The sequence below is a fragment of the Papilio machaon genome, chromosome 1 (assembly GCF_912999745.1).
Source record: "Papilio machaon chromosome 1, ilPapMach1.1, whole genome shotgun sequence".
NCBI lineage: Eukaryota > Metazoa > Arthropoda > Insecta > Lepidoptera > Papilionidae > Papilio > Papilio machaon.
In genome coordinates this window covers 4,901,523-4,918,457 of record NC_059986.1, presented here as the reverse complement: position 1 = coordinate 4,918,457, position 16,935 = coordinate 4,901,523, and the positions used below count along the sequence as shown (strand labels likewise).

At 30.9% G+C, this 16,935-nt stretch overlaps 4 protein-coding genes across 7 annotated transcripts; 2 read left to right on the top strand and 2 right to left on the bottom strand.

Moving 5' to 3' along the window:
* Positions 1-580: 580 nt before the first annotated feature.
* LOC106710730 (tRNA-dihydrouridine(20) synthase [NAD(P)+]-like) lies at positions 581-3,439 on the bottom strand. The gene is made up of 6 exons (XM_014502886.2): positions 3,196-3,439; positions 2,787-2,925; positions 2,287-2,619; positions 1,594-1,881; positions 992-1,151; positions 581-874 (listed from the first exon to the last, which is right to left on the bottom strand). Exons 1-6 carry the CDS (start codon positions 3,347-3,349, stop codon positions 596-598), a joined length of 1,353 nt encoding a protein of 450 aa, XP_014358372.2. The 5' UTR covers positions 3,350-3,439; the 3' UTR covers positions 581-595.
* Positions 3,440-3,748: 309 nt separating this feature from the next.
* On the top strand, positions 3,749-4,718 carry LOC123721185 (COP9 signalosome complex subunit 9). Its single transcript, XM_045679010.1, has 3 exons — positions 3,749-3,959; positions 4,248-4,320; positions 4,624-4,718. The coding sequence occupies exons 1-3, from the start codon at positions 3,891-3,893 to the stop codon at positions 4,659-4,661; spliced, it is 180 nt and encodes a 59-aa protein (XP_045534966.1). The 5' UTR covers positions 3,749-3,890; the 3' UTR covers positions 4,662-4,718.
* A 386-nt stretch (positions 4,719-5,104) lies between these two features.
* Positions 5,105-11,629, bottom strand: LOC106710715 (transcription factor Dp-1). Of its 4 annotated transcripts, none has more exons than XM_014502865.2 (11): positions 11,188-11,587; positions 10,780-10,910; positions 9,466-9,517; positions 8,770-8,864; positions 8,279-8,460; positions 7,590-7,758; positions 7,128-7,340; positions 6,450-6,598; positions 6,236-6,318; positions 5,991-6,074; positions 5,105-5,812 (listed from the first exon to the last, which is right to left on the bottom strand). In XM_014502865.2, exons 1-11 carry the CDS (start codon positions 11,234-11,236, stop codon positions 5,640-5,642), a joined length of 1,380 nt encoding a protein of 459 aa, XP_014358351.2. In that variant the 5' UTR covers positions 11,237-11,587; the 3' UTR covers positions 5,105-5,639. The 4 variants fall into 4 exon arrangements, with proteins under 4 accessions (XP_014358351.2, XP_014358353.2, XP_014358354.2 ...); XM_014502867.2 differs by having other exon boundaries at positions 5,106-5,812; positions 11,553-11,629; XM_014502868.2 differs by having other exon boundaries at positions 5,106-5,812; positions 11,510-11,598.
* Positions 11,630-12,299: 670 nt separating this feature from the next.
* On the top strand, positions 12,300-16,001 carry LOC106710742 (EGF domain-specific O-linked N-acetylglucosamine transferase). Its single transcript, XM_014502901.2, has 8 exons — positions 12,300-12,665; positions 12,748-12,838; positions 13,034-13,134; positions 13,287-13,463; positions 13,634-13,908; positions 14,342-14,676; positions 14,987-15,089; positions 15,599-16,001. The coding sequence occupies exons 1-8, from the start codon at positions 12,347-12,349 to the stop codon at positions 15,764-15,766; spliced, it is 1,569 nt and encodes a 522-aa protein (XP_014358387.2). The 5' UTR covers positions 12,300-12,346; the 3' UTR covers positions 15,767-16,001.
* Positions 16,002-16,935: the final 934 nt, after the last annotated feature.

The window sequence follows — 16,935 nt, the reverse complement described above, 5'->3', positions numbered from 1 at the left end:
TTCCGTGATCTCTGCCTACGCTTTGGGTTACAGGCGTGAGATATGTTAAAAAAATTATGACTGATTTTTTTATAAAATAAAGTAAAAGGGAGATAATTTGCTAAAAACGCTTCAATTATGTCAATAACATTAAATATGCCCTATTTGCCTTGTTAGTGTTAAAAAATTTCATTGGCAACACTGCTTTGTTGTCTCTTGTCAGTGTCATCTATCTGTCAGATCAGCTGTCGCTGTTTTAATTCCTAGTTACAAGTCGATTTTGAGTTAATATAGTACCTAATCATGGAGAATACCAAATTTACGATTCCCAATTTGCCTGCGCCTCAATGTATTTTGGAGGATTTATCAGATCCGAATGTTATTAAACATGATCAACCATTGAAGTTCACAGAAGCCGACAAATCTTTACAAGACTTGTACTCATGTTATAGTTATTTTAAATCATTAAAAGCTGATGTATTAAAACACGAAGAAATCATTTCAAAATTGGACGAGTTACACGAGAATCTTGCGGAGAATCTGGCTAAAATCCGGTCTGAAACATAATAGTTGGGAGGAAATGTGTCAAAGAATCTTTATGTACCTTTATCAACCTTTATTTTATTATACTACCAAACTTGATCAAATCTTCCTCAGTAAGTACCCCTATGTGGTATAAACAAACTAGTGCCGCTCCTTGTTCTGCAAACTTCTTGTTTTTTTCCCAAAATGTTGATGTATACTTTTTACCATTAAATGTTATTATTGTCCGAAACAATTTTTCAATTTGTTGAGTCTCATATACTGGTAGTTTGTAGGAATTTTTACCAGCCCAAGCATGTAACTGTGATTTAGGCAGGTTGAGATCATTAAAGTTTGCACGAATAAAACATACCTGAAAATAAAAAAAAATTACAATGGGGCCAAATACTGGCATAATGTAGTTAAAACCCTTTTTTACAGATTAAAATTAATTAACTAAGGAACTAAATTCTATATTGTGATTTATTACCTTCATTTGAGTAACATCATCTAAACATACTTCATCTGACTTCTGTTTTTTGTATGGTGGCTCTAATTCATTGGGGGTGACCTGCCATCTACCTTGTATTCCCATCTTCTGATAATTTGATTGTTTTTCCAGACAATATTCTTCTAAATCCCAAATAGCACTGAAAATGAATAATTACAATAATCATTGCATACTTTGTAAATATCATAAGACAATGTGATAACATTAATTGTATTAAATATATGTATTTATCTAATATATAAAATTCTTGTGTCACAGTTTTCGTTCCCGTACTCCTCCGAAACGGCTTGACCGATTCTCATGAAATTTTGTGAGCATATTCAGTAGGTCTGAGAATCGGCTAACATCTATTTTTCATAACCCCCCCCCCCATTTTTTTTTTAACTGCGCGCGGACGGAGTCGCGGGCGAAAGCTAGTAATATATAAAAAAGTATGAACATACTGTATTTTCCTTTATAGCTTTAATAGTTTTGTTTTTGTTTGTTATGCTGAAATTAATGTTTGATAACTTTCAGTGACATAAGGAGTATAAATAGTTTAGAAAATTATTTTTTTTTAAATACACATACAGATAACATACCATATTTGGTCCATTGTTTGGCATTCTAAAAACTTTCGACCTCGTGGTGTCTCTTGTAAATCTCTTAATATATTTTGCACACAATACTTTGTATTTGAAGGGGAATTATCATATTCAACTGCAAGTTTAAGATATTCTTTAATAACATTGTCCATGGGTAAAAGACCTTCTTTTCTAAATATGGAGCAGTTCCATTCAGCTGCCCGGGCGAGCATAACACTTGAGCAACCTGTCATTTCCTTAAATTTAAAAATGTCTGTGTACTTTTCTATTTCTTTAGAACCTCCACTGAAAATTAATAATTTATGTAGTATGGAACAAAATATTACACCATTTACTAATTAATGAACTATGATGCATTAATGATGTCTATTGACAGATGTGGATGATGACTAAATGGTTAAGAAAAAAAAATGTCAACACACAAGATTGCTTAATAACTTTAAACATCATACATTAGTGATATTATTTTTTACAAGGCAATTAAATAGATCTACAGTTTTGATTAACATTACCAATATGTGTTTGTGAGAAATGTTAAAGTAAGCAGCTTCTACTGTATATGATTTTATATATGGAGTGCTATGTAATCTGTTGTTTTTAAAAAGATTTAAGAAGAATGATTTCTACCTAAAATACTACTTTATGATCTTTATACACAAAATGTGCTTTTTGTATCCACTGTTTACTTACTTTGCAATGACAGGTATAGATATTCTCTCAGCTATGAACCGAATAATATCAGTATGTACTGCATGTTGCGGACGCTCATTTCGTGTCCTACCGTGAATTGCAATTGCCTTAATTCCAGAACTAACAAGTTTTTCAACCACACTATAAGTTTCTTCGGGTGTTTGAAATATTCTTATTTTACAAGTTACTGGTATAGAGAGATTAGTTACCAATGTTTTTAATATTCCATATGCTTTATCGGTTTGCTCTAAAAGAGCAACACCCATTCCACCTTTTATAGAAAATTCTTTTGGGCATCCCATGTTGATGTCAATGGCGGCAACATCATTTTCTCTGTAAAAAATATATAATTTGAATAACTTTTAATTCAATAACTTGTTACAGAACTAGAAGAAACAGTTTACAAATCTTCACAAATAATTTTGTTATTATCTGAGATATGCAGAGAAGTAACATGTAAATTTTAATGTTATAAGTTCTGAAGATTGAAGGAAACTTACACCATTTTGGCAACTTTCAATGCTCTTTCAGCATCACAAGTACCAAGTTGCAGTACAACTTTGTCCTTCTCTTCATTACAAGTGCGGAACACTACAGTGCCATCTGATTGATCTATGTAATCTACAGTCTTCAAAATATCTGTAATAAATAATTTTATTCTTAAAGCTTCATGGCACAACACGAAATAACTTCATACTATTTGCTTAAATTTGATAAATAAATACTATTACATATTTCAAAACTCTATTGAGTGTTGACTCTATCATCAATATCAAAATTTATAACCTCCTAAAAGTCACCATGGTTAGATGATTAGCATACCATTGAACTGTATTATTGTATTTTTGCTGTTTTAAATTTTTAAGTACCGTGGAATTTTTTTTTTTTCTATAAAACAATTGATTTTACCATTATATCTTCGCTTTGATCGCAAAAACTTCCAGTCTATTAACTCCTCTGTATATACTATATCAGCACCATATCGTAGCGCTAAAAGTCTCATAGGCAGAGTTCCAATGCGTACCATTGGTGCAAGAATAATTTTATTGTCGTATGTTAACATTTTAGGTAAGCAAGTTAAGTCAATTATTTTTTGAAAATTGTACTCTTATCGAAAAATTATCTACTTGTCGCTGCCGGCCGTCACCGTCATTCATGCTATCAATGTCAACTTTGGTAAAATGACAGTGACAAATTGCCTCAGCATTGCCATATATACACTTCAAAGCGTAGTTTCTTAGACAGTTTTGTTGGATAACGTTTTATTACCATTCGTTAATCATGTCACCTTTCACGCAATCTATCCTATCCACTACACACACTCATTCTTAACGTTCTCCTTGCAATATGGGATTTGAAATATGTATTATTTTTTGTTCAAACAAATTACATTATCTTGATCCAAATTTGTTTTGTTTTAGTTCTTTGACAGATTGGCATTTGACAAGCCAATAAATGACAATGACAGTTAAACTTTGTCGAACTTAATTTCTGTCTTCTATATTTATAAGTTATTTAACTTTCTTGTATTTCATCCATTTTATTAACCGAATATTCATACCGTACTATACACATAGATTCTAACATAACATTAACATAGAAACATGAAACCTACAATAGCAGCCGATGAAATGTTTCCAGAAGGGGTTGGTCCGTACATGGATTTAGAAGAAGTATGTATTATTTAGACAATGATTACCCCAAATTTAGGGTAGGTTGAGCCCATCGATGGGGACAAATTAGCTAACGACATGTTTTAACTATAATTAGGATTCTATCATCAATTACTTTAACATGTACTGAAAAATCATCGACAAGCACAGCAAAACATAAAACGAACAAGCTGCTAGACTTATTTTATTTCATATACATAAAGTAGGCAGTAGGCAGGCTTATAATGTTATTTGAATTTGATATGTTTTATAAGCAATTCTTGACTAATTTTGATAACTTATTTTTAGGCAGGAGGCCCATCAAATCTCCTTATGGACTTAGCTGCTAATGAAAAAGCAATTCATGCAGATTTTTTTAACGGTATGTATGTATACACAAATTCTCCATGTTAATGTTATTATTATTCAAGGTATACTACTACCAGAAACAAACTAAAGAGGCACTACTACCATAAAAGACAATCAGTTGTGAGTATGCAACATAATGTCTTTTTGGATGAGCCACCTCCACTTTTTCTGTGTATTTTCTTGCACAAATTATCTTGCTTTCTTTTTTCTTCATTTATTGTGCTGTGCAAGTTTATAAAAATTGTCATATTATATAAGAACATTTTCCCTTACCTAATTAAAATATTATTTTCTTAATAACAATCTCTTGTTCCAGACTTTGAAGACTTGTTTGACGATGATGACTTGAAGTAAAATAAATTTTCAGCTTAATATTTTATGTTAGATCTTAAAAATAAATTGTTAATTTAGGGGAAATAAAGTTTTTTTTTTTCATATTGAGACATTTATTTTCTCTTTTAAAACAATTCCAAATCAGTGTTATAAATAATATTTACTAAAAATGGACAATAAAATATTGTTATGACATTGCATTTACCATTTTGCTTTGCTTTCAATAAGCATTCAATGTCATTAATAATTTGACATTATACTAATTAGAATGTGGGCTGCTACTTCTTTTTACACAAGTAAAGATACAACCACATCACCCCAATCAACATTCACATAAACTGTCAATTTACAATGCACTTGAGATCCACTTAAATTGTACAGTATCAAAATAGAACAAAACATAAATGAATACATATATTTATATAAACCAGAAAATAAAACAAGAATATGTGAAGCAACTTATTTATAAACAATACCGATTCAATAACAATAATCCTAAGCTTATGAAATGTGTCATTACAAAATACAAATAATTAAACAGAGCCAAAGGTCTTCTTGTTTACAATTAAATTGATGAGTGTGTAAAAGGCAAAATAAAAGGTAAAAGGAATCAATTGGTGTGCGCTTTGCATGATACATGAAGAGTCATGACACTTGTCATGCTCAAATCATTTAGACGAAAGGGCGATGCCACATGACAAATGGACCAAGTGCTAAATAGGCAATTGTGATTCAACAAAATGCCTATTTCTGCAAGAAATGCAGAGTTGGCCACAACTTGTCAGACCAAGTAGCATACCTGTTTAATTCATCCTTGGCCACATGTGTATATAATCAATATACATTGCTTTACGCACCATGTGGCATTAAGTTTGTTTTATAAATCTACATTACGGCATCACTGCTTCGTTTAAACGCCGACGCACCGCCGTCGCGACGCCCGAGTGATTCAAGTGGCACTGCTATGAAGTGGGGAGCGACGCGGCGTGAGGCGAGTCGCTACACGTCCACATCGCTGCTGTCACCACTGTAGTCATTGCCATCCTCCTCTTCCTCCTCCTCTTGCTCTTCCTTCACCTCCACCTCTAGTGCATCATCATCATCATTTTCATCATCAAGTTCCTCCTCATCTAATAAATTACTTAGAGTGCAGTTTTCAGCTCTACCCATTTCTGAAATAATAATAGCTTCATTAAATATTGTGATACAAGTTCTATGGAAAAGGAGCTAGTTGTCTATTTGTTGTATCTCTGACTATAGTGTATTTTTACAATCTTTTGCAGTCTCAATCATTTCCTATTTAAAGATACATACAGAAGGTAGCAATATTTATATCTAAGTAGTACTTACGTTCAACATACACTTCCAATGATTTAGGTACCATACTTTTTACTTTCCTTAATTCTTCTTCTGAACATTCTCCTTTTTCTAGTCCTAGAAAGATATTTTGTGTTTTTATACAAAAGTAGGTAAACAATATAAAAGTTAATACCAAGTTCCCAGTATTTCTTTCATAAATTGTTGTGAAGAAGTAAGAAATCCTTTCTTATCATGTAGCAAAATACTAACATTTTACATAATCCTTACAAACTCACCATAGAGAAGGCCCATTCTTTTTAAAATATCTATATCATCGTGAATCTGGAATCTCTTGTTAAAGTTAAACATGTACTCTGTCCTGAAAAATAACAAATTGAGTTAACTTTTATGACTTTCACTAAATCTTATGTTGTTCATAGCAATTTAGGCTAAACAAATTTCTTAGATATGAGCCCCATATGTATATTTATAAAAAAAATATTAACTTACTTGTCATTTGATATACTACAGTCTATCAATGCTTTGTCACTTGTATTTACAACTATGAAAGGTAAATGGATGGCAGAGGATGGTGAAGGCTTTATACCCTTCTTTTCTGTTTCTTTATTCCTTTCTATTAGACTTTTAAATGATATATGCTGGAAAATTAAGTTTAGAAGATTATTCAACATTCAAATAATGATTTATCAACAATAATGGCCTGTGTAAGTTCAATTCTGTATATTAGCGAAAATACATTTCATACTATTCTAGTAAATTAGTAAAAAAGAAAAATATAAAAAGTGGATGAGTTCAATGAAAAAAAAAGTAATCTAAAAATAACAATATAACTCCTTTTCAAAGTTTTAATTGACTTAATTTGTAACCAATAATCCAATTAGAATATTGAAAAATAAATGAAACCAATCTATTCCAATTTATTTAAAAATCAAAAACAATGTCAATGATTGTAAACTGTAACATGTACCTAATATAATAAATAAATAAAAAAAAAACAGATTACGTCTATGGCATTAAGGGGAAAAAAATGAATCAAATTACACCTCTCTTGTCTAAATTAATTCAGTAATTTAAGCTACAAGTGATAATGGAATTGACATTTCATATTAATAAAACGAGCGAAAAACATAACTCTGATGATCAAGCCCGGGTAATAAAAAGTGTTACCTGTAATATAAGCTCCTGTAATTGTTGAGTTTTCCTCTGTATCTGCTCCAACTTGGTCTGCTTCTCCTTCTCGAGCGCGGCGCACTCCTGCGCAGAATTGGTCGGCAGGCCCAGCCATCTGATTTCTTTCTTCTCTTTTGATATTATATTCATTGCCATTAACACGTTTAACGCATCATATACTCTTCGCCGAATATTTTTCTGGTCATATTGCTGGAATTCCATAAAGCATTTTGTTAAGAATGTATGATTTTATTTTAAAGGAATTTTAGTAATTATTACACCTAATAATGCTAACAGAACATGGCTATTTAAACAGAACGGTATCAAATATAGATCGCGGTATTAAAAATAACTTTTAAATGTGACAATAACAAGAGAAATAATCCATTTTATTGAATAAGATCTATATAAAATAATTTCTGCATACATTTTAAAAGCAGACAAAGATTTATAACTAACCTGAGTGTCAGCAGAGCTGTGCATTCCTGCCGTGAACTCTAACACTAATTCGTCCGCAACTTCGTTGTACGACGTGAATCCTTTGTTCCTCACCTTTTCACAAACTTTCATAGAAAAATGTCGCAATCCTTTACCCACTTTATCAGCATGCTTACGTCTTTTTGTTGTGCTGAGAAACATACAAATTGACACATTAGCTTACTATATTTGTAGTCTCTCATAATATTAGTGTGGATTTACACTGCTGAAAATTCATACAAAAGATTCAATCAAGATTAAAATACTGAAAATCACAGTATGTGATGAAGTCATTTAATATACTTGCAGCATGGATAAACAGTTGTCGACAAAAATAAAATCATTATGAAATATGACTGCCTATTTTTAATCTCCTCTCTCAGAAACAAACATGCTATACTATATAACACTCAGTAAATTCAGTAAATGTCTAAAAGCAATAAGAAAATATAGTATACTAGCTGTGTCCTTCGACTAGGCCCGCGCGGAATTAAGCAATAAACTTAATAAGTAGCCTGTGTTCTTCCAGACTATGTTCTACATCTGTGCCAAATTTCAGCAATATCCATTGAGCCATTCCAGACATAACCTAACATCCACCCATTTAAACTTTCACATTTATAACATTAGTAAGATTATTAACATTTAAAAGAATAAGATGTAATACTTACTACTCTGCTGGAGGATCATTATCTGAATCATGTCTTCTCCTTGAAGCATGAGACATTGGTGATGTCAAACTAGATGATTTTCTATTTGATTTGACTGGAGATTCAGGTTTTGGTAGGATTTGAACTAATTTTGGTACTGTCTGTGCAATTGGCTGTTCCAATATGTGATCCTGATATTGTTCCTGCAAATTAGAAAGTTGGTTCTTAGTATTGTATATGTAATTTACAAAATATAGTGTTCAAATTGTTGATTTTAATAAACATTGTAATAATTAAAGAAGTAAGAAATATATCCAAGTATATAGTTAACTACAATTGTATTATTTTAATTCAGCAATGATTTACATTGTTAAAAAACCTGAACAAATTGTTTTTTGACAGGTTAAGAACCTATCTCTCTTCTCTTTATAATCAATAGACAATGGGATGGTTTTGAGTGTATTATATTCACTAGCATTTTCTTGTTACATTACAGTATGTATATAAAGTACCTTAGGTTCTATCTCTACTTTAACTTCTAGAGGTTCAGTTTTAGGCACAATTTTTTGTAAATGTGTTAATGTTTCAACAGGAACTGGCACCAATTCTGGAAGTAAATTAAATTATTATCATCATATGACACCAATACATCACAACACATTATTATTGACACACAAAAAAGTTCTCAAAGTTTGTAATACAGTTGACTTATAATATCAAAAAGTAAATTTAGTTGTCCAGTGCTTGATAACAATCCTATCCAATGTTATGTGGTGATGTGGCCGAAAGATAGTATGCATATATAGTAGATAACTATTCAGCCTAATTTTGAAGGCTCGCATGTCATATTTGGAAGGAAAACATTCTGGATTGGAACTTACTGATGGTGCCAATCCTTTGCTGTACTGTACACATAAGGAATGATGATTCAAATCACTTCATTCACTCTTTTTAAAATGTAAGGTTATCATCATATTTTTTAAGATTGTTTACCTAATTTTTTTAATTAAGGGGTTTCTTTACAATTTCATTTTGATTAAGAAAGAGTAGCATAGAGGAATTGTTGGATAGTTGACTCAGGTACATCATCAAATGTAAGTGGTAAATATCTTTGTAAAATATTGAATAATGAAATTTAAATAACATCAACCACTTTTACTAATAAAACTGGAATAAAGACAAATAGGATTAAAACAAAAAGGACTTACTTGATGCACACTTTATCCCAGAAGTAACTTTAATGGGGCAAAAGACAGGTGTCTGAAAAAAAATTGAAATCTATTTAGAAACTTCGTAGCAATTAAATCCTAAATATTGATCCTATTAAGAATGAAAAAAAAGGTCCTATAATGATTAGTTGTTATATAACACCAGTTTTTTCTGGTATGTTTTAATCAATTCTGCTAATAAATGCTTAGCATCTTTTCTCTGTTTTATTGACTTGAAAAGTTCATGTTTGGCAAATTACCACTAAAATACTAAATATCACTCAAGAAACACCAAATTTATTTTTTCAACTTGAATTGAATTCCTATTTAGCAGAACCTTAGATTTATATTCCTATATGATCAAATCTATAGGATATTTCTAAAGGTTTTCATCTCATGATGAAAGATAAAGGATCATCATTATATGCATTTATCGGTTCATTGCTGGACAAATGGAAAATCCAATCCAAACTTTACTAATATACTTACTAACTACCAATAATGTTGTCATTAGCATACAAATTTGCTTTTCTATTCCTCAGAGGTTTAACACAAAATCTGACAGACAAATAAATGTAAATCAAATTAACTTGTACAGTTACATTAACCAAGTAACCCTTGGTATAACCCCAAATATGTTGTAACATAATCAAAAACTGTTGCTCTAGAAATTATTCTGTGTTATTTATTATATATTACTAATCTGGGATATAAGCTAAACATATTTTGCTGAGAAAAAGGAAAGGCTGCAACCAAAATACTTATTATTGTTTTAAGAAAGAAGTTGTTTTGAGAAATTGATATACAACTCTATAGTTGATATTTGTCAATTAGTAGAGATGGATTGTCCAATTAATATCTCAAAACTTTACCACTTTGCTTAATAAATTAAGAATAGGTACACATCAGTTTTGATTTAGATAGTTTTAGACCCAAATCTTATTGGATTTTAGTTATTGGATTTCATAACAAACAAGTTTCTATAATGTATACATTTTAAAAGCTATTCAACAGCAGCATTTGTCTCTATAGTTTTCCTTAAATCAAGCTTGGAGATATTTCTCATAAAAATTCCATACATTTGCAACCTCTACAGAAAAGTGGCACGGTGAGAAAAGTTAACATTTCCACTGGAAATTTGTTACTTTTCAAAATTAAATTGTATCAGAGGTGTTGTAATTGCGTTGAATCTATGCAGAGCTAGACCTAGAGGTTATAAAGTAGTACTGATTTAATGTAAACATAAGTAGACCCAACATAATGTTACATACATGTATGTACTGAGTAATAGACATTCAAATTACAATAACTAACCTGAGTATTTATTTTCCCTTCAGCAACAGTTGGCAGTTTATATATTTTCACAGGATTTGCTTTGACTTTGATTGGGATAGCAGTAGTTTGATTGTTTGAATTTTGTACTACTTTCACCATTTGCGGCTGCCCTAAAAATTTCATAACAAAACATTCAAAACGGTCCTAATTTTAAAGAAAAGGGCTACAATGTTAAGTTTATATAGTATTCAAACCTATATCCATAACATAAACAAACAGTGGAATGTGTATTTTGAAGCTTTGCCCCCATAACGCCCCATCAAATCATGACGCCTAATTTACATACAGGACAAAATTGGTTAGTTACAGGACTAGGCAACAATTTATGTTTAAATTATACGAAATAAAATGCTAAATCCACGAAATCTAACGTCACTACTTACTAACCATTGGCGTCATGTATAAGGAATTTTACTATACTAGGTTTCTGGGACATTTTCTTCGTAATCTTCCCAAGGGATATCCATTTACGTATCTCACATAAGAAACTCAAAGAAATTTATTCAACGAAAATAAACTATCTCAATTCAACTTGCTTGGTCAAAATGGCGACAACATATTTAGGATATGATTGAAGGTCAGAAATTGCAATGATGTACGTTCTACAAAATAAACCACCTATTTTTTATAGCTTCATTTACCCTCTGACAATGTAATATCACTAAAAATCTTCGGTGATAATAATTAAAGTCAAATAATAAACAAGTACTTCAAGAAAGTCAACGATGACCGCCGCCGGTCTTAAAATTTACCAGCTGATTGGATGACGCCTGTTCACGTGTATATCCAAAACCAGAAACCCCCGCCGGAATTTATTTCCGGAAAAGGCGCGAAACTATAGATGAATACAGTGACATCTGTCGTTAAAACAATGCTATTTTGATCTATGCTTTTCACCATAGACGTTATAATGTTTTTCTTCAGCTGATTTAAGTTTTACTTTTCAGTCAACAATAAATGCATAATAACATCCTAAGTTGAATAGGTCTATGACAATTCTAAACTGATATAAAATATTCTAGCTGTTCAATTCTATTTTCTCATTTCAATGGAGAAATTCGTCTTTGACGTTAGGTTAGATGTGTTATTTCAAAAACCATTTTTTTTATAGTTTGCCATAATATTTTCAGTAACGAATATTAATGACTTAAAAATTTGTCAAAAGCTATTTTATAAAATATTCGAAACTTTTGAGACTGTTCATATTAAGCTATTTGCGCCAAGACTTACAGGTCCTATAACCGGACAATAAATCTTTAAAACATGTGCAAGGACAGCATTTGTCAATTTGTCATTGACACCTAGGCAGTATGATCGAAAGACTATAGCCTGCGCCATGGGCAAAAAAAAAAAATTGTCATTGACAGTGTCATTTTCATGTTTCAGTTTTATTTTTAAGAGGCAGGAGGGATTGAATATTGTTTTTGTTTTATAATTTTTTTATATTTACTTGATTTTCGGATAAATTAATATAACATTCATGTGATTATTTTTGTGATATATGTAGTTGTGATATATTTGACATTAGATAATTGTGGAAGTGAAAATGTATTTAACTTTACATTTAGTAATTTATTCTATTTCAATTAATATTGTTTACTTGATGCAACTGAAGGATATTAATGTCCCACCTGAACATATGGGATACATATTTAATTTATTTCCCAGCCTAGCTGAAAGTTGTAAAGTTGATTCTGATTGTGTATATAAAAATATTATTGGATACAAATCGTGTTGGGGTTACGAACCTGGATGCAACAAGAATGTTTCTTACCATGTCAGGCCTCGCTGCCCTGGCGATCACAGAGGATGGGTAAGGACAAAAGAGGCCCAGTATGACACATTTTATACACAAGCAGATTTTGGTAATATTTTTTCATAAGTTATTTCTTATATTTTGTTATTTTAAAATAATTCAAAATTTTTATTTATATATTAAACTTATAGGTTATGTGAAAGATCAGATAGAAGAATTACAAGTCATGTGTGAAGCGTCATATCTTCATGACAGTTCCTTAGAATGTTCAAAATATTTAAGGTATGAATGGACTTCAAATACAATGAAATTAAATAAAAATTAACTTGTCTGATGAAAAGAGTTACATCTTATATAACTTTGTTCTTAACTAACATTATTTACATGTCATTAAGAAAAGTAACTTAAAAGACTTCATTGGAGGCTCATAATATAATAAAGGCAGAAAATTGTACAAGTATGAAACAAATATTCCAGGTTCTGTAGAGGAAGAAATTTAATGCTGAATTTTACTGGTTTAATTGGCCGAAGTGATAATTTGCGTTATAAAATGGATATTTTATCTGAAGGACAAATTGGTAAGTACTTTGCTTCTAGACACCCACATCTAGTTCTGTTATTAGTGTAATAATGTTAAATTATTTCCTTAAAAATTATATGAAATGGATATGAAAAGACATAATTTCTAATTTCTATTATTAGTGATTGTGTTTTGTTTTTTAATTTTCAGGAGGTTATTGTAATTACTATGAAGACAGGCTCAAAGTTGAAGCTGAACATATGAGTGCTTTACAATCATGGGCTCCGGAAATGGTGAATTTTATAAAAACTCCTTATAGGCCTATCTTTGACGAAAAATGTGATATTGTTATTGAGAAACCAACATACATAATGAAATTGGATGCCAGTAAGTGCATTCTATTTTAATTATAGAATCGGAAACACTTATTGTATGCCAGTATTGTCAAAAATTCACAAGCATGTTGCATTTTGTGTTGACATAATAGTCAATATATTTGTGTATATAAAAATATGTAATAACACAAAGAATGTGAGATATGTTTGTTTTAATTTCAGCTGTAAATATGTACCATCACTTCTGTGACTTCTTCAACCTTTATGCATCACTTCACGTCAATTCCACACATCCATCCACTTTCACTAAAGACAATCATATTCTTATTTGGGAGACTTTTACTTATGATTCCGCTTTCAAAGATGCATTCAAAGCATTCACTTCAAACAAGATTTGGGATTTGAAGAAATTTCGAGGAAAAATAGCATGTTTTAGAAATGTTGTCTTTCCCCTTTTGCCTAGAATGATATTTGGTTTATATTATAACACACCTTTAGTAAGTACCTTATTATTTTTATAATTTAATATTCATAATCATTCTTAGTTTTCTATTTTTAGTAAGTTTTTCTAATTTTATGATTAATTAAAAGTGACATCACACTTTACATAACTGCTTGATTGAGTATGCTGTGATATCATACTAAACATTATCCGGATGAATCTATTGATCAACAATTAATTTCCCAAATCGCAAATTTCTGTTAATTATTAGAATCTACTCCTATCATATCTATATATATAAAAGAAAGTCGTGTTAGTTACACTATTTATGACTCAAGAACGGCTGAATCGATTTGACTTAAAATTGGTGGCAGGTAGCTTAGAACCAGGAAACGGACATAGGATGATTTTTACCCCATTTTCTATTTTTTAATCCGCGCGGACGGAGTCGCGGGTAAAAGCTAGTTTAAAATAAATTTTTGTTACAGATATATGGTTGCGAAAGAAGTGGTTTGTTCCATGCATTTTCTAAACATTTATTGCACTCTCTAGAGATTAAACTTCAAACCCGAAGCAATGATAAGATAAGGGTGACATTACTGTCTCGAGGAACAACATATAGAGCCATACTCAATGAGAAGGAGATAGTTGAAGCGTTACTTAAAGTGAAAGGTTACCATGTGCAACGGGTTGTGTATGACAGAACAGTACCGTTCACCGAGCAGTTAGAGATAACGCATAATACGGATGTGTTTATCGGTATGCATGGTGCTGGATTAACTCATCTTCTCTTCTTACCTGACTGGGCTGCTGTGTTTGAAGTGTAAGATTGTTTTTTTTATTAATTCAAACATTATAGGACATATTATTAAGCATTTGACTACTAATGTGTTTTTCGATTTACCCCTCTGGGTTATAGGCGTGAGTTTTGTTTATTATAGGACATAAAAATATAAAGAATGTCTCCCATAAATAACTTAACTAAATGAAATGTCAGAGAAATGTTTTTTCTAGTCTTGGTATAAAATTTTTGGTTGCTTATACTTGCAGGATAATAATTTGAACCAAAACGATATGCTTTGTGCTCTCTATGTATTTATGTTGTCTCAACATGCTCCATTTTATTATTCCAGATACAACTGTGAGGATCCTAATTGTTACTCAGACTTAGCCAGGCTCCGTGGTCTTAAATATGTAACCTGGGAGAAGAAAAATAAACTAAGCCAACAAGACAAGGTATGGATTAAAATGTATTACTAATGTTCTAACTGCATATTTCAAACTGTAGTACTCCAGTAGCAGTTGAACGGTATAGTGATATTCCACTGCATACATATAAAACCATATTGTTGACTCTGTTTTATTCAAACAGGATGAAGAAATGGCGATATCTTTGTGTTTTGATATTGCGTACCCACATTTATAACTTAATTTGACTGTAGTATTTCAGTTTTTTCTAAGTAAAAGAGAGAGATAAAAATATGTTCTTGTATTAATATACTAGCTTTTACCCGCGACTCCGTCCGCGCGGAATAAAAAATAGAAAACGGGGTAAAAAATATCCTATGTCCGTTTCCTGGTTCTAAGCTACCTGACCACCAATTTTCAGTCAAATCGATTCAGCCGTTCTTGAGTTATAAATAGTGTAACTAACACGACTTTCTTTTATATATATAGATAGATATATAGATTTATTACAGAATAAGACCATAGTAATTGATACTTAATACTGTGTTAAATTTCAGGGTCACGGACCTGGTGGTGCTTCTCATGCTAAATTCACTAATTACTCCTTCGACGTGGTGGAGTTCTTAAGGCTTGTGGAGGTTTGTGCGGCTCATGTCAGGTCGCGGAAGGATTTCAAGAATTTTGTCGAAGCATCTATGAAGAAATCAGTACACGAGGAGCTATAGAAATTGGTAAACAGCTATTGTACAGTTTCCGTCCTTTTAATCGTAATATTTCTAGTAAAACTAGCGGAATTAAAAAAAATAGCCTAAGTTACTCCTGCATACATAAACTACCCACTAGTGAATGTTCCTTAAAAATCGGTCCTTGCGGACTTATTCGTGGACAGACAAAATTTTAATAGTTGGATTTTTGTTATGAGTGAGTTAAATACATCATTTTTGCCTAATATGATATAAACAGACAATCCTATTTTCATAATTTACATAAGTCTAAATGAGTGATATTTTTATATGAATGTTTTTTTTTTAAATTTAATTCCTTAATACTCAAATAGATCCAATCATTTATTTAGCATAATAAAACATTAGCATTTCCTTAGTGCCATTTTGCATAGTTTTCTTTTAATTTAATATATTTGATCACTTATTTTATGACTTATTAAACTTCTTACTTTTAATGACAATTAAAATTATGAATAATGAAGTTTAAAACAATATATTTTATTAATCAAAATTTATTTTTTAATGCGTAATAAAAGAAAATTTTTGTATTACGCATTGTTAAAAATTAACATAAAAATTAAATACAGGAATTTTATAATCTCATCTCTCAATCTCATCGTATATGAAATAATAATTTTACTTAAATACAAAACTTTAGATTAAAAAAAGTTTGTCTTACGTCATAATGACTTGGCTAAGTTTTTGGTCCTAATTATTAAACTGAAATTAATAAAAATAACATGTGATAACGAAGTGATAATTTTATAGTTTAAATAAATAAGTTTTAATAAATAAATCATTAAAAAAATTGTCTTTTTATTACTATCGTTTCATATTTTATTCAGCTTAATCCAAGAATAAAACGTAACGAATGTAGGTATTATTTGACATTTACAATGAAACTATGTACAAAATGTACATTTAGTATAAAAAGGTGTGCATTGTAATTGTTTTTAGGTGAAGAGTAATGTTAAACGAGTATTACATTTACGTATAAGGCGACGATCCGTTGATATAATCTGTATTATTTATAATTTCACGAATGCACCGCTAGTTTAATTGTATCAGCGGAGAACGTAACTACCGTAATTATAGGCCGCGATGTCCAGATAAATTGGTCGGCCGCTACTCCGCTCGCGTCCTCCCGTGCCCCCCCTCCTCCCCCCTCC